Here is a 23,758-nt window from a genome sequence, read left to right as displayed (position 1 = left end):
AGCTGTCATGGTCCAAGTTATTTTGTATTTTTTCTGGTTGTCTAGTTTCCCATGAGTCTGTTTAGTTTAATCTTGCCATTTCCTGTTTCCCTCAGTTCCCTCCTGTCAGTCACCAGCTCCACCCCCATCGCCGTGTTAATTCCCATCAGGTGTCGCCCATCACTAATCGCTCTCCCAGTATTCAGTCTCCAAGTCCCTTTAAGTCTTTGTCAGATCCTTCCCGTCACCGTCTCTATGCCCATAAGCATAGGCTTCAGTCCGTGTTTTGTACAGTTTAGGTTTGTTATTTATCTTTGGGGTTTTCTAGTTATTTAGTTTTGTGTTTTTCCAGCGTGGCTGTCATTTTTATTTATATTATATTATTTCATTTGTAATAGCTATAGTAGCTAGGTGCGGAGAAGTGTAAGTGTGGCACACTGGAACAGTAATTTCATATTTGTTATTGTTAGAATATCTGTGTCCAGTGGAAGTAATTTGCTTTACATGTGTTAGTTAATTCATCCATCCATCATCTGCTGCTTATCCGGGGGTCGGGTCGCGGGGGCAGCAGCTTTAATAGAGAAACCCAGGCGTCTCTGTCCCCGGCCACTTCCTCCAGCTCTTCCGGGGGGACCCCGAGGCGTTCCCAGGCCAGCCGAGAGACATAGTCTCTCCAACGTGTCCTGGGTCTTCCCCGGGGTCTCCTCCCAGTGGGACGGGCCCGGAACACCTCACCAGGGAGGCGTCCAGGGGGCATCCTAACCAGATGCCACCTTATCTGACTCCTCTCAATGCGGAGGAGCAGCGGTTCTACTCCGATCCCCTCCCAGATGACTGAGCTTCTCACCCTATCTCTAAGGGAGAGCCCAGACTGCGGAGGAAACCCATTTCGGCCGCTTGTATTCGCGATCTTGTTTTTTCGGTCACTACCCACAACTCGTGGCATTAGATGAAGGTAGGAACGTAGATTGACCAGTAAATAGAGAGCTTTGCCTTCTGGCTCAGCTCCTTCTTCACAACGACGGGTCGGTGCAGAGCAACACTGCAGACGCCATTCGTCCCTCACTCGTGAATAAGACCCCGAGATACTTGAACTCCTCCACTTGGGGAAGGATCTCATTCCCAACCCGGAGCATTCCACCCTCTTCCGGCTGAGAACCATAGTCTCGGATTTGGAGGCGCGGATTCTCATCCCAGCCGCTTCACACTCGGCTGCGAATCGCTCCAGTGAGAGCTGAAGGTCACAGCCTGATGACGCTAACAGAACCACATCATCCGCAAAAAAGCAGAGACCCAATTCTGAGGTCGTCAAATCGGATCCCCTCAACGCCCTGGCTCCGCCTAGAAATTCTGTCCATAAAAGTTAGGAACAGAATCGGTGACAAAGGGCAGCCCTGACGGAGTCCAACTCTCACCGGAAACGTATCCGACTTACTGCCGGCAATGCGGACCAAACTCTGGCACCGGCCATACAGAGACCGAACGGCCCCTATCTAGGGGTCCGGCACTCCATACTCCCGGAGCACCCCCCACAGGACTCCACAAGGGACACGGTCGAACGCTTTCTCCAAGTCCACAAAACACATGTAGACTGGTTGGGTGAACTCCCATAAACCCTCCAGGATCCTGCCGAGGGTATAGAGCTGGTCCACTGTTCCACGGCCAGGACGTAAGCCACACTGCATCTCCTGAATCCGAGGCTCGATTATCCAATGGATCCTCCTCTCCAGTACCCCCGAATAGAACTTACCAGGGAGGTTGAGGAGTGTGATACCCCTATAGTTGGAACACACCCTCCGGTCCCCCTTTTTAAAGAGGGGGACCATCCCCCCGATCTGCCAGTCCACAGGCACTGTCCCAGATGTCCACGTGATGCTGCAGAGGCGTGTCAGCCAAGACAGCCCTACAACATCCAGAGCTCTGAGAAACTCAGGACGGACCTCGTCCACTCCCGGGGCCTTGCCACCGAGGAGCTTTTTGACCACCTTGGCAACCTCAGCCCCAGAAATGGGAGGCCCCGTCTCCGAGCTCTCCGACTCTGCCTCCTCCGAGCACGTGTTGGTAGGATTGAGGAGTTCCTTGAAGTATTCCCCCCACCGACTCACAACATCCCTAGTTGAGGTCAGCAAAGCCCCGTCCCCACTGTACACAGTGTTGACTGTGAGCCGCTCCCCCCCCTGAGACGCCGGATGGTGGACCAGAATCTCTTCGAGGCCGTCCGGAAGAAGTTTTCCATGGTCTCACCGAACTCCTCCCAGGCCCGAGTTTTTGCCTCGGCAACTGCCGAAGCCACAGCCCGTTTGGCCTGCCGGTACCTACCAGCTTCTTCCAGGGTCCCACTGGCCAAAAAGGCCCGATAGGATTCCTTCTTCAGTTTGACGGCTTCCCTCACCACTGGTGTCCACCAGCGGGTTCGGGGGTTGCCGCCACGACAGGCACCGACCACCTTACGGCCACAACTCCGATCAGCCGCCTCGGCAATGGAGTCACGGAACATGGCCCATTCGGACTCAATGTCCCCCACCTCCCCCGGGATATGGTTGAAGCTCTGCCGGAGGTGGGAGTTAAAGCTCCTCCTGACGGGGGATTCGGAGAAACGCTCCCAGCAGACCCTCACAATACGTTTGGGCCTGCCAGGTCTGATCGGCATCCTCCCCCACCAGCGGAGCCAACTCACCACCAGGTGGTGATCAGTTGAGAGCTCCGCTCCTCTCTTCACAGTGTCCAGGAGATATGGTCACAAGTCCGATGATACAACCACAAAGTCGATCATCGAACTGCGGCCAAGGGTGTCCTGGTGCCAAGTGCACATGTGGACACCCTTATGCCTGAACATGGTGTTCGTTATGGACAGTCCATGACTGGCACAGAAGTCCAACAACATAACACCACTCTGATTCATATCGGGGGGGCCGTTCCTCCCAATCACACCCCTCCAGGTCTCACTGTCATTGCCCACGTGGTTTTTGGCAGTTCATTTTGAGGGTGCAGCACACGGAACAAAAAGAAAGAAAAAGAATAGTGTGATGCTCACCATAACCTTAACTGGGTCTGAGACACCATTGCCCCACTTCATTTGCATCGTATGATGGGAAAATAAACAAGCCAGTATTCTTGTAATATACTGAGAAACCCCTCTTTGACTCTGATTAACACATTTAAAAACGCATCAATTAAACATGGAAAAACTGATGAGTTTTTACCTCTATAGTCATTTTCTATATAATGATACTTTGTTAACTTTGTACGATGGTTCATTTACAATGTAAATGGTGTGACTCAGTTCTCTTATAAAGACAGGTGCAGCTGTGCGCCACATGTTGAGACTGTGTTGATCAAACATTCGCATTTCAGTCTGCAAAATTGACCTATAATACAGTGTTGATTCAGTTAAACATTTTCAACATTTGACCTATTAAAACAAAGGATTTTCCACTTAAATCAACCTTCCATCCGTCGTCAGGTCCAGGAGTTAAACCCAGACATACGCCCCTCCAGCCCGAGGTGTTGCCAGGCCAGATGGGATGTATAATCCCTCCAGAGAGTTCTGGGAACGGAACAAAGGTGAAGCACCTCCAAAAGGAGGCGACCAGGAGGCATCCTCACCAGGTGAACCACCTCAGCTGAGTCCTTTCTATGTGGCGGAGCAGCGGCTCTACTCCGAGCTCCCGTCGGCTCAATTTAAACCAAAAATGACCTTAAATCAACATTGAATCGACATCTTTTGTTATCTGGGTGGATCTGGTGCTTTTGTTATTTACTGCTGTAAACACAGGAACATCCCAACGATGTCACATTAAGATAAAACTTGTTGTTTAGAAACAATCTATAGTTTTTATCTCAGTTACAGTTGCGAGTTCAGCTCATTATTCATATTTATTCATTATTTATCAGCATGAAACCATGGCAGAACATCCCAGAGTGACACCAAATTTATTTAGAAAGATTTGCATCACTTTATATAAAGTAGGAAATAAAACTGTAGGAATAAAGAAGTCAAATAGAATATATAAATGAATAAAAATACATAGAAGTAGGATGAATACATGAAACGCCGTCCTGGCTGCAGTGCATGGCGCGTGTTGCACACGTGTGAGTAAAAAAAAGTGCTAAATGTTCAGGAAAATGTGTTTTTTCCTTTTTCACAAGGAGGTCACATTTCTTTTGTCATTGTTTGATGGCAGCAGGTTTGTGGAGGAGACAGTTTCACTTTGAGAAACTCTCAGACACGCTTTGTTGCCTTCGTCATGAACGCTTCATCACGGTCAGTTGAGTTTCCCTCCAAGTGACAAACAAGCTCCAACAAGAGCTCCGTCAGCATGCTGACGGCATGCGTTAAACACGCCGTGTGGATGATGTGTTTTGGAGGCAGATCATATTTTGAGGTCTTTATTTATTTGTCTTTATCGATTTAAGGCCCTTTTGTGAATGTTTGGAGGCAGATATTTTGCCAGAACTGATTGTGTTTGTAAGGAAAAAGTCCACAGATATAAACCCAAATAACACTTTAAATCAGGTGGAATTATGCTCCATTCCTGATGCAAACAGGTCTAAAGGTGAGGAACAGTGTGGGGCTCCACATGTCAGGGTTCAGCCTGCTTCACAGAACAAGCCCAAGAAAGCATAAATGGATGTATGTTCAATTAAATAAGTTAAGACAAGACAAAACGTGAATGAACTTGAGTTCTTAAATTAAATTACATGTAAGAACTGCAGCTTTTTTAAAAACATATTCACACCTATTCCCATTTTTGATTCACAGTCAGTTATTATTAGACCTTTAAGCTGCTTCTGACTGAAATTCATACAAAGATCGATGAAGTGCTCCAATCAAAACCAGTCAGTGGTTTTCATACCTGAAGGCGGCCAGTAAACGACCGATTTATCCAAACTTTGGTGTTTTGGACACAAATAGAGATGCAGCCAGACGGGATGGATTTTCATGTGATAGTTAGGAATACCGTGGCCTTGAAAAGCCGGAGGTTTTCCTCCAGAATCTTCCCGTGGTCCTCTTTTATCGTCGGACCTTCATTGTTCTGGAGGCACCAACGTGGCCCTCCTGACTGATAAATGCCGCTGCATTAGACTTTCCCAGACAGGTAAATAAAACTTTGTTGTGAGTGTGGATGGGATGAAAATGAAGGATTAGCATTTAGCCGGACACGTACCGTCCTGATGCTGATACAGTGTAGATGATGTCATGTTTTGGGCTTTTTTCTCAGAAAGTTTCCCAGAAATCCTTCTTAAAGTGTAAAAGAAGAAAAAAGAAACTAGACAGTAACTGAAAACAGACATCCAGGTCAAGATTTTATTGATAAGGAGCGCTGTAGACAATTTGGAAAGGTTCAAACTTAAAGGCCATCAAGAATCTGTGGAAGGAACCAAAGACAAGAGATAAAAAGCAGGATTTTCCAACCTGGCAGATGTGCAGCCATCATACAGCCATCAGACATGCTGAAATTAGTTTTCATCTCCAATACAATGACCTAAAATGATCTGTTCCTTGTTTATCTGATTTCCTGACTGTAAGGAAAGCTTATCATAAATGTAAATTAGGCGTGGATCACATGAGGTTTCCTTAAAGTACTGAGCTCAGCAGAAGGAGCAGGAGGTTGAGAGCTGGTCAATATTTGTCAGTATGAGGTGATCAGATCATCCTGGCTCATTAGCTCCTGTTTGCTGTCCTAAGTGCTGGAAGCAGTCAATCAGAAAAGCGATGTGTCACTTACCATTTGCTGACTCATTACTATGAACACACACAGTACGGTTTCCATCTGCTCTGAGGACTGATTTGGGCTCACCTAAACCAAGACTTAATGGTCATATCTAATGGGTTGTTGTCCCCAGAAGGTTGTTGGGTCCCGTAATGCATGTTCAGACAGATGTCCCCATAATGTAGCAGAAACAGGCCCACAGAGAGCAGAGGGGAGGGGGGTGCCGGTGGGTATAAAAGGAGGTAAGCCCCGTCCTTCTGCCTCACACCAACCAGCTATCCCTGCTCCTCTTCTTCATCAGAGTCACCTCCAACTCTCCAGGTAAGCAGCCATCTTCCTCTTCCTCTACCTGCTCATCCTCCTCCAACTCTATTGGTTGGATTCTAACGATAAAAACCTCTGTGTTCAGCTCTCATTCAACATGGCGGCGCTGTGGCTTCAGTCCTTCTCCCTGCTGGTCTTATTGGTTGTATCGTGGTCGGGGACCCAGGCCGTCGCCCCCCCGCAGCACCTCTGCGGCTCTCACCTGGTCGACGCCCTCTACCTGGTCTGTGGCAACAATGGCTTCTTCTACAACCCAAAGAGAGACGTCGACCCTCTGCTGGGTGAGAGACATTTTGAATGGAAACTCTGGATGCCGTCACTTGTTCTTCCACATTTAGCTGATTTTGGTCTGTTGGGGAAAATGTTTTCTTTTTCATCGAATGTATGAGATGCTAAAAATAAATTAGTACAGATTTTACAAGAGTAAAAACAAGTGAGTAATAAGAACATTTCAGAGGAGACTTCTGTGTCTATTTCTATTTTTGCAAATCTAAATGCTAACTTTTCTGTTATTTTTGCTAATTTAAATGCTAACTTTTGTGTTATTTTTGCTAATCTAAATGCTAACTTTTGTGTTATTTTTGCTAATCTAAATGCTAACTTTTCTGTTATTTTTGCTAATTTAAATGCTAACTTTTGTGTTATTTTTGCTAATCTAAATGCTAACTTTTGTGTTATTTTTGCTAATCTAAATGCTAACTTTTGTGTTATTTTTGCTAATCTAAATGCTAACTTTACGTTATTTGTGTCTTTAGTGTTTTTTTTTATCTCTTTCATGTTTTATTTAGTATTTACTGTTTAGCATTTTTGTGCCTTGTCATCTTTTATCATTACTTTGCATTTGTTTGTGTTCATTGTCCATTGATTCACTTCACAGCACTTTATTTGTGTATTTAAAACGCATTTTATCCTACTAAACTCGGAAAGTTGTGAAACATTTTCACTTGATATGGGCAGACGTTCTTTCCTTTACTTCAGGACAAAGACATCCTCTCTGAACATTCACCCGTCTGTTCGCTCCATCAGGTTTCCTCCCTCCAAAAGTGGGCGCAGCTGCTGGTCGGGGAGGTGAAAACGAGTTGGCCGAGTTTGCCTTCAAGGACCAGATGGAGATGATGGTGAAGCGAGGGATTGTGGAGCAGTGCTGCCACAAGCCCTGCAACATCTTTGACCTGCAGAACTACTGCAACTGAGCAGTGCTCAGCCGGGTTTTGTTCAGCCAAGCATAGCTTAGCGCAGCTTAGCCTCTTGGCTAACGTAGCCTGAACCCAGAGCCCACCTCCACCCTCGCATCTGAAGAACAGCAGTGCCGAACTCTCCCTAAAAAAACAACTGCAGTCAATGAAGTGCTGAGAGATGGATGAAGTTTTTCCTACAAAATAAAGTTTTGTGAATTTAAAGACATTATAGTTTTGTGTTTGTAGGTGTGATGATTCCTGTGATAGTCTAAATGATTCAGAGTGAGGGTGTGTTAAGATATTCATGAACAGGCTCCCAGATCACATTTCTTATTGGCTACATTTATAAAATGTGCAACATGTTCCATGAACTTCCCCATAAAAACCCAATTTAACCCAATTACTGATACGGCCTGAAAGCTGCTGTTGACCAACTGGTAAAAGAGAAAATTAGACCTTTGTCCTTAGTCTGCTCCTCTTTCTCTGCCACATCTAAAAATCTGAATTAACCATCATTAACCAACCATCCAGTGTTTCCTTGTAGTGTCAGTACATCAGATTTGAGTTTTTGTACTGAAGGAAAGAAGGAAACACTGAAGTTATTCTCATCTGCATTTTTTAACAGCTGAAGCATTTAGTTTCAACTGATACTAAAAACAAAATCTGCTCTAATCACATCAAGGACATATAGTACTGTACAAAACTCCTGATTCACCCCACATTTCTGTATATTTCCTTCCAAGCACTGAACTCTGACCTTTGACCCATTCAGGCAGAAAAAAGGCTCCTAACTCAAGGGATGAACCAGTGTTGTGTCGACACAGAACAGACAACTTAGCAAAGAAGCCATTTTAAACTGGATCTTTAGGCACTTTGTTACCAGCAGCCTGTCACAAAGACACATCATTTGTTCCCATTTCTTTAGCTGCATCTATGAAAAACAGCAAAGAAAACACAGTTTGACAGACAGAAAATAGGATTTCTGCAGCAACAAGGTGATTCCCAAAGAGCTATTAGCTGAAAACTTGGCATATCTCAGCATGGTGTGCAGTGTGTCCTTAAAACATTTGAGGAAACTGGACAAGTGGAGGACAAAAGAAGAAGTGTCAGGCCTAAAAAACTATCTCCAGCAGATGAACAGGATCTGAAAGTGATGTCCTTAAGAAAGAGGAAAAAATCCAGCTGTGACCTGACAGGACCTGAGAGATGCATCTGGACCTTCAGCTGATCCATCTACTGTTGGCCCAAGCCTCATCAGAAATGGTCTCCATGGAAGGGTGGCTGTCAAGAAGCCGTTCTTAAGGAAGGGAAACAGGGAGAAAAGGCTGAGCTGTGCCAAATGACACAAGAAGTGGACTGAAAATCAGTGGCAACAGGTCTTATGGAGGGATGAATCCTCCCCAGAGCCCGGACCTCAACATTATTGAAGCAGTGTGGGATCATCTGACAGAGAACGGAACAAAAGGCAGCCCACATCCAAAGAAGAGCTTTGGGATGTCCTTCAAGAAGCCTGGAGAACTATTCCTGAAGACTCCTTAAAGAAATGACAGAAAGCTTGTCTCAGAGGGTTCAGGCTGTGTTGGAGAATAAAGGAGCTCAGACCAGAGATTCACTTTAAAGCTGCTGAGAACTGATAAAAACTCTGTTTCTGCCTCAGATTCTGGATTTATATCCATGTTTGAACATGTTTTGGTGAAAGAAGAGCTTTGGGATGTCCTTTAGTACAGAAAACACTTTACTGGCCTTTAGAAATTAAAAAATATGATTTTAAACATATACTGCAGGCCTGAAAAATTTACCAAAGGCTGAACTTCTGCTTTCTTATTTAACAAGTTATAGAACATCAGCATCAGAATAATTACTGATGAAACCCACTTGTTCCAGCAATTCCAAAAACTCTCTTGTTTCCAGTCGGTGGCTGAGTTAAAGTTAAAGTAAGGTTTGACTTTGAGAGATTAACAGACGGGACATTTTATCCAGTTGGTCCCTCTGACCATTTATTGACCTTTCACCTAAAAATAACCAATAATCAAAGTAACCGCAGGGTTTCAGGTAGAGTACAGGAGCCCCTCTGGCCTTTCTCTGGCTCCACCCTCCCCGCGGTGCCCACCAGGTGGAGCTATAGAGTCACTCAACTCATTCATTTAATTTAATTTAACTGAACTGAACTGAACTGAACTGAACTGAACTGAATTTAATTTAATTTAATTTAATTTAATTTAATTTAATTTAATTTAATTTAATTTAATTTAATTTAATTTAATTTAATTTATTTTTATAAATTATTATTTTATTTAAATATTTAATATATTTTATATATTATATATATTATTATTATATGTATTAAATATTTTATTTTATTTTATTTCATTTTATTTTATTTTATTTTATTTTATTTTATTTTATTTTATTTTATTTTATTTTATTTTATGTAATTGAACTGAACTGAACTGTATTGAATTGAATTGAACTGAATTGAATTTAATTGAACTGAATTGAATTAATTGAAGTGAATTCAAGGTGTGTGTGAGAGATTTTCCTTGGATTTTAATCCCTGAAATCCAAGGAAAGTGTTTCTTCGAACACTTTTTCACGTTTAGTTTTCTTCTGCCCTGATGAAAGGTTCTGATCACATCATGTGTCCTCATTGTTTTTCCAGTTAAGTCTTTATGGTTCTTAACAAACAGAGGAGACCAACCTCTTTTCTTCTGAGCTGAATTCATTTGAACCTTTATGGAACAGACATAAGTCCAAAAAGTGTTTTCACTGAATAACTTTTTATTTTTAAACACATCCAACAGGGCTTTCTGTCCTTGGCCTTTCCACACTGAGATTTCCCCAGACTCCCTGAATCTGTTCCCAATATTCTGCTCTGTAGATGCTGAAAGACCAAAGTTCTTTACAGTCTGACTCTGAGGAATATTTCCTGAACTTATTGATGATTCTCTGATGGAGTTTGGCACAAACCGGTCAGTGAAAATGATTTCTTTGCATTTGTTCGATAAGACTAACGTTTCTGTAGGATTTCAGAAAACATCCATCTTTTCTGGAGGTGGGGTTTGTTTATAAGAACATGGAATACTTGTTCAGAAACCGCCAACAGTGAATGTTTGTGTAAATAAGCTCATTAACAGCAGATCACAAAGGGGGCCTGCAGCTCGTTGCTGCCCCGGGGCCCTGTGGAGCTCGCTGCGGCCCTGGTGTGACGGGCTCTGCCCGCAGGGAGCTGCGTGGGGGCGGGGCCAGGGAGCAGCATGGGGGCGGGGCCTGTTGTTTACCTGCTCCGGTGCTGGACTGGGACTCTAGTCCGTCTGCAGCCGCTTCAGAGCCGCCGAACGCACACGGAATGAGCCGAACCGGAGCCGAACCGGATCTGAAGCGCAAATCGCTCCTTGGACGTGGATCCAGTGGATCTTTAGTGATTGAATGATCTGCTTTCGGGGGCAGAAGGAGAGAGACGGACTTCCCGTTCGTGGATCTGCTCCCTCAACAAAGCAAGATGCGAGATGTTCACCTGCACAACGAGACGTGCACGAACGGTGAGTCTTTATTCCTCGGCCTGTTACCTGTCAGGTGGAAACTAATCCAGCTCCTTTCTCCACGTTCAGATGGATTTACTGTCCTTTTCTAATCGTTTTCTGCTACATGTCATTATCATTATTGATTAAGTTCAGGATTGATGGAGCAAACTTTGTCTGAAACGGGCTCAAAAAGGAGCTTTAATCTTATTTCTCTGATAAATAACGTCACGGTCATTTCCAGGTCTGTGGCTTTAACCCAACGGGAAGTTACGGCTCGGTTCAGTCATTTTAACAATATAAAAGGAGATTTTCAGCCTTTAATCGCTGTAATTTTCCCAATAAAAGGCCCTCTTTAGATAAAGTGTCTGAAATCCTCCGGAAGCACAGATGTGCCACATGTGGTTCAACGCTATGACGCATTAAATCACCAATAAAAAATAAAGGGCGAGGCTTCCAAACATTTAACAGTGTCCCTGATAATCTGAGAAAAGTCTTCTTTGTGCATGTTATTTACTCAAAGTGAGACTCTAACGAGCTGAATGTGTGCAGAAGATGCGGTTAAAGGTTAAAGAGCTGGCGTCATGATGGCGTTGCTTTATGGGACTTTAGCTGCTTTTTCTTCTTTTTCACCACTTTTAAAGAGGTCAGCCTGGGCTCAGATGGGTTTAAATGGACCGGTGTGTGGGGGAAACACTGCAGAACCTGTTGTTGCTTCAGTAAAGCCTCTGAATCCTTCCTCCAGCTGCAGAAAACTCAATGTTTAAGGGCTGAACTGCAGCTCGTTCAGGGAACCGGAGGCGGTTCTGAGCAGTAAAACCTGTTGGTCGACTCTTCATGGAGGCGGATAACTGATCCCTCAGAGAAGCGGGATAAAAGCCAGCTGACCTGCCTCCAAACTGATGTTTGTGCAGATCAGCGTGAATTTAACAGACGTTTTATCCCCTCTGTGTTACACTTCTGTAACGAGTCAAAGCCTCATGTATGATGAGCTGAATAAATACCAGTTAATGTGTTAGAAACTTTCTTCTTTAGCAGGATGTTTGACCTTTAGGGTTTTTCCAGGTGTTTGAACGGCTCCCTGTTTGCAGCTTTCAGCCGTGCACAGCTCCCTGTTTGCAGCTTTCAGCCGTGCACGGCTCCCTGTTTGCAGCTTTCAGTCGTGCACAGCTCCCTGTTTGCAGCTTTCAGCCGTGCACAGCTCCCTGTTTGCAGCTTTCAGCCGTGCACAGCTCCCTGTTTGCAGTGTAAATATTAGCTGCTCCACAGGCCTCCTCTGCTCATGTTGCACCATAATAATCCTGAAACAGTCTCTCAGCAAATATTGATCCGGAGGTCAGAGGCAGCAGAGAGTCTGGAGGAAATGTCAAAGCTCAGATTCTCGGCTGTTCGTAGGTATTTTATTTATTATAATTCATTCTTTATTATCCACATTACTGCATGCGAGGAAACCTGCATTCAATTCAATTAAACTTTATTTATAAAGCGCCAAATTACAACAATTATCATCTCAAGGCACTTAAGTAATAAAGTCCAATTCAAGCCAATTGGAATTCAATTCATTGTAATCATAATCCAATTAATTCATATGGAGCCAATTCAAAAATAATATCCTAGCTAAGGAAGAAACCTCTGGCAGAACCAGAACCAGAACCAGGAAGGGTGTCCATCCGCCTCGACCAGCTGGGGTTTGAGAAGACAGAAAAGAGGGAAAAGAGGAGGAAAAACACCATAACACCATTCAAAGGATACCTGCTGGAACAGGGAAACACAAGTTAATAACCACAATAATGTCACATGGACATAAAATCATTTGAGAAATTAAACAGGAGGAAAAAGAGAGCAAAGGGAGGAAAGGTGTGACAGATGAGGTCCCCCAGCAGGCTGGGCCTATAGCAGCAGAACTATGGGATGTTTCCGGCTCACCTGCCATCCCTAACTACCTCCCCTCAGGTATCCAGGTGAACTCTTCTGAGGCAGATCATCCGGATCTGTTCATCCTCGGTGTGAAAGAGAAGAGATGAGTGAGAATATTTAGTTTTAAGCTCGTGAAACGCGAGCGTTTTCCTCCCCGCGCGCAGTGCCACGTGAAATAAAACTGATTTGTTGTTTAAGACTGAATTTGTGGCTGAAAGCGGGTTTTTGTGTCTTCAGGCTCGGTTCTGAGGCTGTGGTGCGGCTCTCAGGCCGCCACGTGCTGGGTCACCACCGATCCAACTCTGATGAACGCGCACCTGAACAACAGCCTGGACACAGGTACGCACGCACGCGCCTTCTGAACCCGTGTCGATGCTTTGTGTAAACATGACTTTTCTCAGCTCTGTCTCACGGTCACTGCTGGAAACTTTTATTTCCATCACCCGGTGTCACCTGAGCTGCTCGGGTGTGCGCATGCTCAGTGCTGCTCATCTGCCTCCAACACGTTTCCTCTTCTTTTTACGTGATCCACAGATTCCTGCTTCCTCTCGCACGAAACATCGCGCGCACGCTCATGTTTTAAGGTCCTCGTGTCGCCGGAGTCAAAGGCTTTAGAAACGGTTTCGTACAGTTTAAATCAGGTGCTTCATGGCCTGAATTTACTCCTCTGCTGTTGGTAAAACTGCTCATCATTCAAGTAAAATCATTTTTTAAAGCTTTAATCACAACACCAGGAGCTTTGGACTCTGAAGGCGGGGTTAACGCGCTGCCTCCACTGCTTAATGTCCGATGTTTTTTTTAGCATTTATTAAACGCTAAGCGCGTGCACATTGCATCATGACTGGTTCTATGTTTCCGGATCCATTGATCGACCTTAAGGTCGGTGCCAGCAGGACGAAGGCACCTGAAATTAAGCTCCACCCACCTTAGGCTCCAGGGAAGAAAGGAGGAGGAGCCTCCATCAGTTCAATAGGAATAAAAGTCAGAGATTAATAGACATGTCTGACTTATCTGAAGAAAAGAGATGAATCCGGTGATGTAAAACTCACCTCACAGAGGAAATAAAACCGTTAAACTCAACAGATTCTGCTGGAACCGGATCTCAGTTTGCATCTAATCGTATTTCTGAGGTGATGAACTTTGTGTGACATGGTCAGAGATAACGCCACCTTTCATGCAGGAGATCTGGGTACAAACCCCTGCATGAAAGATCCCCCCCCCCCCTTTGGATAAAAGCCAAATACATAAACTGGAGGGGAACTGACAGCACTTCTCTGTATCGGTTGATTATATTTACAGGAAGTTAACTTAATGCTTCTGGTTCTTCTGTTGCTGAGTTCCTGAAACTCAGCTTCCAGCAGGTGATGAACTTCTCCAGGGTCACTTTAAGAGTTGCATCAGTTGTACTTTGGGGGGTTATTTTGTCTTTGAATTGGTTTGATGTTATTTGTGGTCCTTTTTATTGCCTGTTTGGTTCTGCAGCTCGTTGTTGAAGGTCAGCGTCTCCTTTGGCTGCTTCAGGATGAAACAAACAGACTTTTACTCCACAGGAAGTTAACAGCCTCTAACTTAATGCATTTTATTCTCTGTCTGGGGTCTAAAATGTCCTCGAGCCGATTAGAAAACATATAAACACGTGTTTAAGTCTTCATAAAAGCACTTTTGAGGGTTAAAGCTCAGAGTGTCTCTGCTGCTGCTCTGATTCAGAGGAATAAAGCAGCTTCTGGTTCCTTAACCGCAGCATGTGAGCTGAGCCTCATTAGCACACAATGTGAACCCAAAGATCTGCAGATCCGACTTCCTCCACCAGCACAATGGATCCAAACGAGCAGGTGACCTTCAACAGTTCCCCATTTCAATGGGAAAGGAAACCGTTTTAATGAAGGAATCAGATTCTGTAAACCCGTGGAGTTATTCCACATCCACAGAAACGGCTGGAGTTAGCGCAGTCTGATTGGTCGTTACCATGGCGACCGACTCAGGAGCACACACTCAGGGCTGATGTTTGTCTCCAGGTGTGCAGACGAACAGTAGCTACAACATGTGGCTCGGCTTGACCCTGGCGCTGCTGTCGGCCTTCCTGATTGGTGGGAGCGTCATCCTCAAGAAGAAGGCCCTCCTCCGATTGGCCAACAACGGGAACACCAGAGCAGGTGAGCAGAGCCGGGCGTTTCTCTTAAAACTGATTCACATTGGAGTGAGAAACTCTCTTTACACTAACTTCTTGTTTAGATGTATTAGAAGGAAGGAAAATCTCTTTTTATTTTGGTTCAGTCGCTTGTTTCCAGGCAGAAAACCAGCTGTTTTTTAATCAATAACCTTTAAATATTGGAAAAACAACTTCAGGATTTGTAAGCATGTGATTCAGTTTCCATCTTCATGGTTCTGGCAGGAAGAGGAGCCGAAGTCCAACTCTTTATCTTGGTTTATTGTTCTGAAACATTTATAAATGTCCAACTTATAAAGTAAAAAGAGCTTCGTGTACAGGGTGCTTTTATTTAAATGAACCAAATCAAATGGTAGATGATCTAAAAATAACCAACAGATGGATCTGAGTTGTGAAAAGACTCGAACAGATTGATGAGAGATGGTTTGAAAGGCTGAGCCGTGAAGCTTTTTCCTGATGCGTCTGCTTCTGCTCTTGCAGGAGACGGAGGCCACGGATACCTGAAGGACTGGCTGTGGTGGGGAGGCCTGTTGACCAGTAAGAGTTTCTGAGAGACTCAGAACGCTTTAAGATGGAGAAAAACCTCCAGAAGGAGAGAAGAACTTTCACATCATCAAAGTTTTCTAACAAAGTGGACCCTGAAGCTCGTTAAACAGCCTCATGTTGCATGTTTTTAGCCTGATCTGCTCTGGTCAGCAGTGTGTGAAAAACTAAGTGAACCCTCACTGCTTCCACAGTAAGTAGCAGGAGCTGCTGATCAATGCTCTGATTAACTGATCCTCAGTCAGTGTGAGCAGCTCTATAAAAGCAGAAGTTCTGTCAGTTTTCAGGTGTGTGTTAACACGATGCTGCTGGATCAGGGGTTCACTTAGTTTTACACTCACTGCTGCTGAAGCTGCTGGATCAGGGTTCACTTAGTTTTACACACACTGCTGCTGAAGCTGCTGGATCAGGGGTTCACTTAGTTTTACACTCACTGCTGCTGAAGCTGCTGGATCAGGGGTTCACTTAGTTTTACACTCACTGCTGCTGAAGCTGCTGGATCAGGGGTTCACTTAGTTTATCACTCACTGCTGCTGGATCAGGGGTTCACTTAGTTTTACACTCACTGCTGCGGAAGCTGCTGGATCAGGGTTCACTTAGTTTTACACTCACTGCTGCTGAAGCTGCTGGATCAGGGGTTCACTTAGTTTATCACTCACTGCTGCTGGATCAGGGGTTCACTTAGTTTCACACTCACTGCTGCGGAAGCTGCTGGATCAGGGTTCACTTAGTTTTACACTCACTGCTGCTGAAGCTGCTGGATCAGGGTTCACTTAGTTTTACACACACTGCTGCTGAAGCTGCTGGATCAGGGGTTCACTTAGTTTTACACTCACTGCTGCTGAAGGTGCTGGATCAGGGGTTCACTTAGTTTTACACTCACTGCTGCTGAAGCTGCTGGATCAGGGGTTCACTTAGTTTTTCACTCACTTTTCTCCCTCCCTGTTCACTTCTTCTCTGATTTCTGTAGTTTGACCTGATTCTGACGTCTTGAAACTTGTTAACTTTTGGGTTAAATAAACTAATTGATCACTTACTTCCTCAGTGATCTCAGTGTAACGCTCTGTCTCTGCAGTGGGAGCCGGAGAGGTCTGTAACTTCGCCGCCTACATGTTCGCTCCGGCCACGCTGGTGACTCCGCTGGGCGCCCTGAGCGTCCTCATCAGGTACCTGAAAGTTTCAGAATAACAACAAGTGTTTGATCTGATAAAAGCTTAAAGCTTTGTGTGTGCGTTTCAGCGCAGTTCTGTCCTCCTACCTGTTGGGGGAGGTGTTGAACGTGGTGGGGAAGCTCGGCTGTCTGCTGTCTGTGCTGGGGAGCGTTTTATTGGTCATTCATGCCCCACAGGAACAGGAAGTGACATCACTCCAGGATATGACCAATAAGCTGCTGGAGCCCGGTGAGCTTTTTCACACCAACAGCCAATAAGATAACATAAGAAAACATAAAATATATATTATAATACATAATAATATATATATTTTTTTATTTATTTTATTTTATATATAAATATATATATATATATTATATATTATATATATATATATATTTACCCGAAACTGCCGAAAGTGTCAGATCGCTGCAGAGATAAATAAACTGTGGCGTAATAAATTGTATTTTTATGTATTTCCTGAGTTTTTCTATTTGTAGTTTAGTTTTATTTGAATGTATTTTGTGTTTCTGAAATAAGTTTAGTCCTTAAATGCTAACCTGAGCCGTATGTTCTGATCATGCTAGCTGATCAATATTAAAATGTAATGATAACGCACAATAATCCCGTCTAACTCCAAAAAAGCAACTTTATCTGAATGTTGACCCGTTATTTATGGACAGTTTGTGAAAACTGAGTTTGTACTGTAGCTTTAAGTTTACCCGTGCACGTGCGTGTGCACGTTAGGTTTTCTGGTGTACGTGGCGCTGGTGTTGGTGCTGTGCCTGGTGCTCGTGCTTTATTTCTGCCCCCGGTTCGGTCAGTCCAACATCCTGATCTACATCAGCATCTGCTCGCTGCTCGGAGCCTTCACCGTGTCGTCCGTCAAGGGCCTCGCCATCGCCATCACCTCCGGTGAGTCACCGCCCACGTGGTCACCTGGTTTTATACGTGTCATCAATAAGAAAAACAAAAAAGAGCGAACCTGTTTGAAACGTTTCCAGCCGGTACGTTTAGCCGTAAAGTTGCATGTGCGGCTCGTCCTATTTATAGTCATAAACACTAAAATCTGGCTGCAGCGCTGAAGAAGACGGTGATAAACACCAGACTCTGCAGGTCACCTGCTGACATTTAACTCTGTTTTTTCCCGTCTGGTCAGTGGTTTACGATCTGTCGGTGCTTTCTAATCCTCTCACCTGGATCCTGCTCATCACTCTCATCGTCTCCATTGTAACTCAGGTGAGTTCTCATGCTGCCATCATCCGGTTTTCACTCAAACTCACAGATACGAAGATTTAGAGTTTCAGAGTCGTTAAAAATCTGTTAAAAACCTTGAAATCAACATGCACAGAGACCAGGGAGAGATGGAAAATGGTAGGAGATGAAAACAAAGGCAGACGTCCAACTCAGAGTTGTGTGTGTGTGTGTGTGCACGTGTGCGTGTGCACGTGTGTGTGCAGGTGAACTACCTGAACAAGTCCTTGGACACCTTTAACACCCTGCTGGTGTATCCCATCTACTACGTCCTCTTCACCTCCGTGGTTCTGTCCACCTCCATCATCCTCTTCCAGGAGTGGAGGAGCATGACGGCCGTGGACGTCGTCACGGCGCTCGGCGCCTTTCTGGTCATCGTGGTGGGCGTGGCCATGCTTCACCTGTTCAGAGACCTGCAGGTGGGTGCTCCTAAGACATTTCCGCAGCTTTTCTCGGTCTTCGCTCATGAAAATGACAGAAAACTAACTCTCTGCCCCTGAATCCAGATTACGTTGAGGCAGCTGACCAATCAGCTCTCTCAGCCGGTGGAGAGGGAGGGGCTTACAGAGGAGGCGTCGACAAGAAGGAATAAAAAGGAGGATAAATTTGGACTGATGGACAACATGGTGATAGAGAGTCTGCCTCCTATGAGGGAGGAGGGTCCGAGGGTCTTCATCATCAGCTGAAGGAGAGGAGGAGGTGTGTCTGGACTCTCAGCTCAAGCACTTTCTTAAGATTTGGCCTCGAGTTTGACGCTTTTCAGTTTGATCTGTTGGTCCGTCAGATTTCCCGCTGACTGAATGAACCGTGCTAAGCACAACTCGTCCTCATCATTTCACATTTTATGAAGTTTGTGCTGCACCAACCCATATCGAGCAGTAAAAAAACAACAAATAGGTCCAAGCTCAGCTGAATCGGGGCGCTTCAGGCTGACTGTGATGCTTCTGGCTGTTTTCTGGCTGTTTTCTGGCTGTTTTCTGGCCCAGTGATGGTCACCAGAAGTAAAGTTAGCCAAACTCTGACCTGATGAAGACCTGAAATCAAGCTCCAGCCCCTGCTCAAACATATCATGGAGTCGCTGCTCTTAGAGGATGTTCATTCAGTTGGTTTTAGACTCAAATTAACAGCAGAAACTTTGTGAAACAAAAGGAAAAAAATGGATAAAATTGCAGTAATTATTTGTTTATTTTTGGGAGAAAATTATGGAATCACTTTGGAATTAAAAATGCCTCCACATGTCTAAATAAACAGACCCTGGACCCCCCCACCCCCCATTAAACAGATCTTTGGTGTTATGAATCTATCCACCTGGAACCCCCCCCCCATTAAAGGTCCATCCACCTGGAACCCCCCCCCCCCCCCATTAAAGGTCCATCCACCTGGACCCCCCCATTCAACAGATCTTTGGTGTTATGGGTCCATCCATCTGGAAAGCCCCCCATTAAAGGTTTGTCCACCCAACCAAACAGTCCCAGATGCTATCTTGGCATCTCTTGCTGTCGGCCTGTTGTTGATCATCACCTGGAACAAAGACACAGTTTCAGATCGCCGCCTTGTATTTCCCTTGAAACCCCTTAAAGCCCCTTGAAACCCCTTGAAAGGTCATTGAAACCCCTTGAAACCCCTTGAAAGGTCCTCGAAACCCCTTGAAACCCCTTGAAAGGTCCTCGAAACCCCTTGAAACCCCTTGAAAGGTCATTGAAACCCCTTGAAAGGTCCTTGAAACTCCTTGAAAGGTCCTTGAAACCCCTTGAAAGGTCCTTGAAACTCCTTGAAACCCCTTGAAAGGTCCTGGCCTCTGTAGTTTCTGACCTGGTCGGCTTCACCCAACACATCTTATCTGTTTAAACGTTTGAAATCACAACACTTCAGCCGCTGTGTCACCTGCTTCATGCTGAGGAGCGACGTGACGTGTAACCGAGACAGAAATGAGTCGCCGTGTCAACAGCTCGGCGTATTTGTATTTAAGGAGGTGTTTTCAAACTTAGGCGTGTCTTCAGAAATGACTTCTGGGAAACAAACTCAGCTGACTTCAGATGATTCACGCGAGCTGTAGTTTAAAAACTGGTGTCTTCCTTCGTTCTAGCAGTTGTCTGTTATAGACACAACACTGGTTCATCCCTGGAGTTAGGGGCCTTTTTCTGCCTGAATGGTTCAAAGGTCAGAGTTCAGCAGCTTAACAAAGAAAAAACACATTCAGGGACTGAAAAATCTGACTTCAAATAAATAACATTTCAAGATTGTACAAACTATCGTATTTTCCGCACTATAAGGCGCACCTGAAAGCCTTAAATTTCCACAAAAAACGGCCGTGTTCCATACAATCCGGTGCGCTTCATGTGTGCACCAAAATCTGTCAGGATACCGCCATTTTGAAGTTGCCGCGGGGCGCGCCGAGCTTTCATCGGGGCATTAATCCCCCTCCGCACCGCTCTCCCTTCTCGCCGCTTACCGCCACGTTCACTTTTGCCGCGCCTCTTTGCTCTCGTACATTGGAAATAAATAGTAACTGGACACTTCCGTTGCTCGCTTTGCGCTCGGTGTGAATCCAGGCGGATCCCAGCCAATCACTCTGAATGGGGCTAAGATTGTGTTGAGCTGTACTTAGTGATTGAATCGTGTCATCATTAACGCTTCTGCCCATGTCCCAGTGAGTCTGTTCTTCAGTCTGAGATGTTCAGTTTTTAAGTTTATAAGTGTAAAAACCATGTTGTCCTTGACCGTTGGACCATTTCCCGCTGACACAGCGTCACATGCACTACGTGTGCCGGCAGCGATAAACCAATCAGAGAACATTAGGTAATACTACACCTTATAATCAGGTGCGTCTTATAATCAGGTGAGCCTTATAATCAGGTGAGCCTTATAATCAGGTGCGCCTTGTAAGGTGCTTCTTATGTATGGGTTAAGTACAGAAATGGACCCCATAATTAAGGGTGCGCCTTATAATCAGGTGAGCCTTATAATCAGGTGCGTCTTATAATCAGGAGCGTCTTATAATCAGGTGAGCCTTATAATCAGGAGCGTCTTATAATCAGGTGCGCCTTATAATCAGGTGAGCCTTATACTCAGGTGTGCCGTATGTATGGGTTAAGTACAGAAATGGACCCCATAATTGAGGGTGCGTCTTATAATCAGGTGCGCTTTATAATCAGGTGAGCCTTATAGTGCGCAAAATACGGTGATTCTGATTTAATTTCTGACACATTTCACATATTTAGCTGCTAAATCTGTCAGTGTGGTGGCTGTTAGATTCTAAAGGAAGTTTGTGTTACTGCTGGAGACTTTGTTGCTGTCAAACTAACGTGAGTCTGCTTTTACTGAAGGAAACCAGGGTTATAGGTGTGTGTTTTGCTCTTCTTTTTGATGCCAGGAAATCAGAGCAGAGTGAGACATCTTGGCCTCGCTCTGCTTTGAACGGTCATGTTTTTACTATCTTTGATGGTGTGTTAGTCTGAATTGAAGACTGATGACACACGATGCTCTGATCATCAGTCAGTGTACGCTCCCATGTTGTTCATCATTGATTAGCCTGTGATTATTTTTACATTTTTGTTGTAAAAAGACATATCCAGAGTCTGTGTGTCCACATCTCAGAGGAAGGCCTGAAAAACCCAGGAAATAACGGGCTTATAACGGGTCAGTGATGCTCCTGTTTTTCATCCTGCTGTAAACGCTCTCAGGCTCCATTTTATCCGCCGGTCGCTGCGTCTGAAGTCCTTCTGTTCGGTTCTGGAAAGGTTTTCTGGAAAAATTCAAGCCTCTAAAACCTTTTTAAAAAGTAAAATCCATTTTAATCGTTAAACTTTCAACTTTTGCTGTAAATTTATTGACGTTTAAATCATGTTTATCAATGTTTTTTTGCGGTCCATCCCCCAAAAACAAGCCAGTAACAGTGTTTACCTTCAGAGCTCTCAGAACTTAAGTGGACTCAGAACCGCTCCAGTACCTGCTGCACCCTCCAGGGAAATAAACCTGTAAACTACAGCAGCATGTCGGCATGGCATCACCGATCCTGCACGCTGTGTTGAGCCACAGTTTCGGATGAATTGAAGCTTTTCAGGGATTATAGAAAAGCTGTCTTACAGACAGTAAAAAGTCTCTCTTTGTCCACGAGTCAACACTGAAGTGTCAGAGCCTCCATGCGAGTCGTTATGGTCGGTAAATATGCGTAAAGAAGTGAGCTGTGCCCACCCGTTCAGCCCCAGGTGCAGCGCCCTCCCTCATAATTAGCGTGTCCAGTCAGGTGTTCAGAGCTGGAGCTGATAAATATCTTCTCCAGTCATGTGACGCAGGACTGAATGCTGATTAAACGCTTTGTCATTGTCCCAAAAGCCACATCTTAGCTGGTTTTTAAAGTTTTTTTAGAAGGACTTTAGAGAAACAACAGTTTGAATCAACTGCTGTAAAGAGCAGCTGATTTTAAACTAATTTACAAAGTATTTGTCACCATCAGAGCTCGTTAGGAGGCTTTAACTTTTATTTGTCTAAAAAACCAACAGACACGGTGATGTGCATGGATGTAAATGTTGTTCGTAGGCTGATTGATGATCAATGACCGCGGTGTCGCACCTTCTGAGGATGTTTCAGTGCATGAGGAACAAAAGAAGCAAAAGTTAAATGTTCTGAATCATTTCAACTGGAGAATAAAATGTAAAAAGGTTTTCTTCTGACTTTGTTTCAGGTAACATTAAATCAGATCAATGGGTTTTTTATTTCTTCTCAATAAAAACTGATTATTTCAATGATTTTACACTGTAACTGTGTTCATTTCTCCATTTAAAAGACAAAAAACGCTGAAAGTCGTCATACTTTTGTTGCTGTGAGTGTATAAGATCATAAGATGTGGTTTTAAGGCAAAAAGCCAAGAAATCATTTGGTGGCTTTTAGACTTTTATGCAGTTTCAGAGTCTGTCTAACGGTTAAAAGAAGCTCCATCAGAGTTAAACCTGCAGGTTTAACTGGTTTGTTCCCTGTAACTGAGGCTGGTTTTTATTCAGATGTGTTGTGGGAGTTAATATCCACGGGGGGGAGAGTTTAAACTGTCTTGTTTGCTGCATTCAAGGTCCCTGAGAGCTGCGTCGTGGGAACACGAGATCAAGAAGAACAAAAGCTGCATTACAGAACAGGACATTCATCTTTTCTCAATTTAGGTTGAAAACAGAGTTTCCAGAAGCCATTAAATGCAGCAGCAATACGAGGAAGTGACTGTGAGTCACCTAAAAACCTAAATAATATCTGATAAATGTGTCAAAACTTTCTCTAGATTTAACTTTAGTGGTGAATTTCTGCTCCGTGTGGCGGGAAGTTTGATAAAGTAGAAATCAGACTCAGAGGAATGTAAATGTAATTTATTTATCCATTTCGGTACCAAAGTGCTTTACAGCAGATAATAAATAAAGAAAAGAATAAGTACAAAACAATAAAATACAGCAAAATTGAATAAGATAATATAAAAGAGTCGCTATACTACTGGGTTTTAAAAGCCATCTGAAATAAATATGTTTTTAGCCTGGATTTAAAGAGGCCCAGGTCAGAAATAAGATGCATCTGGGGGGGGGGGGGACCTCTGAAATATAACACCTGAGCGCTCTCCTTGAACAGGAAGTCGTTTCCTCTGGTCTCCAGATCTTTATCTGCCTCATTGCTTCTGAAGATGAAGAAAAGTTTTTATTACATCAATTCTTTTTGTCAATATTCAAATACGGGGAGAACATGGAGACACTTTACTATTTAAGATCTTTAGAAGAAAAGGTAAAAACTGAAACAAACTTCGTGCAGTTGTGTAAAAAGTATCTGAATACTCTTGATACCTTGAGCTGGAAAATGTCCCAGATTTAATTAAAGGCTGATCCTGTTGACATTATTTACCCTCCGTAAGCTCCTCGCCTCTCATCGACCGGCGTGGATCTCCTGCTTCTGTCGAGGAAAACGCTCCCTGAGGAGCGAGGCTGTTGTCGGCGCTCAGTCGGGAGCCTCAGTGGACTAATTATCCAGCAGCTGAAGCTTCAGG

General features: G+C 44.3%; 2 protein-coding genes across 9 annotated transcripts; both read left to right on the top strand.

The window, feature by feature from the left end:
• The first annotated feature begins 5,935 nt into the window (after positions 1-5,935).
• ins (preproinsulin) lies at positions 5,936-7,417 on the top strand. Its single transcript, XM_072374815.1, has 3 exons — positions 5,936-6,014; positions 6,103-6,298; positions 7,044-7,417. Exons 2-3 carry the CDS (start codon positions 6,115-6,117, stop codon positions 7,208-7,210), a joined length of 351 nt encoding a protein of 116 aa, XP_072230916.1. The 5' UTR covers positions 5,936-6,014; positions 6,103-6,114; the 3' UTR covers positions 7,211-7,417.
• Positions 7,418-10,514: 3,097 nt separating this feature from the next.
• Positions 10,515-22,498, top strand: nipal4 (NIPA like domain containing 4). Of its 8 annotated transcripts, none has more exons than XR_011909367.1 (11): positions 10,515-10,734; positions 12,868-12,969; positions 14,646-14,783; positions 15,278-15,334; positions 16,416-16,506; positions 16,580-16,740; positions 17,239-17,406; positions 17,651-17,730; positions 17,952-18,164; positions 18,252-19,377; positions 19,503-22,498. XR_011909367.1 is itself a non-coding variant. In XM_072375052.1 (10 exons), the coding sequence occupies exons 1-10, from the start codon at positions 10,695-10,697 to the stop codon at positions 18,429-18,431; spliced, it is 1,230 nt and encodes a 409-aa protein (XP_072231153.1). In that variant the 5' UTR covers positions 10,515-10,694; the 3' UTR covers positions 18,432-22,498. The 8 variants fall into 8 exon arrangements, 4 of the variants coding, with proteins under 4 accessions (XP_072231153.1, XP_072231155.1, XP_072231156.1 ...); XR_011909370.1 differs by having other exon boundaries at positions 18,252-20,698; positions 20,901-22,498; XR_011909369.1 differs by having other exon boundaries at positions 18,252-20,715; positions 20,784-22,498.
• The last annotated feature ends 1,260 nt before the right edge of the window (positions 22,499-23,758 follow it).

The sequence above is a fragment of the Leuresthes tenuis genome, unplaced genomic scaffold, assembly GCF_036924035.1.
Source record: "Leuresthes tenuis unplaced genomic scaffold, fLeuTen1.0.hap1 SCAF_21, whole genome shotgun sequence".
Lineage (NCBI taxonomy): Eukaryota > Metazoa > Chordata > Actinopteri > Atheriniformes > Atherinopsidae > Leuresthes > Leuresthes tenuis.
Note: the sequence above shows the minus strand (reverse complement) of the source record. Positions and strands in the feature narration are given on the sequence as shown.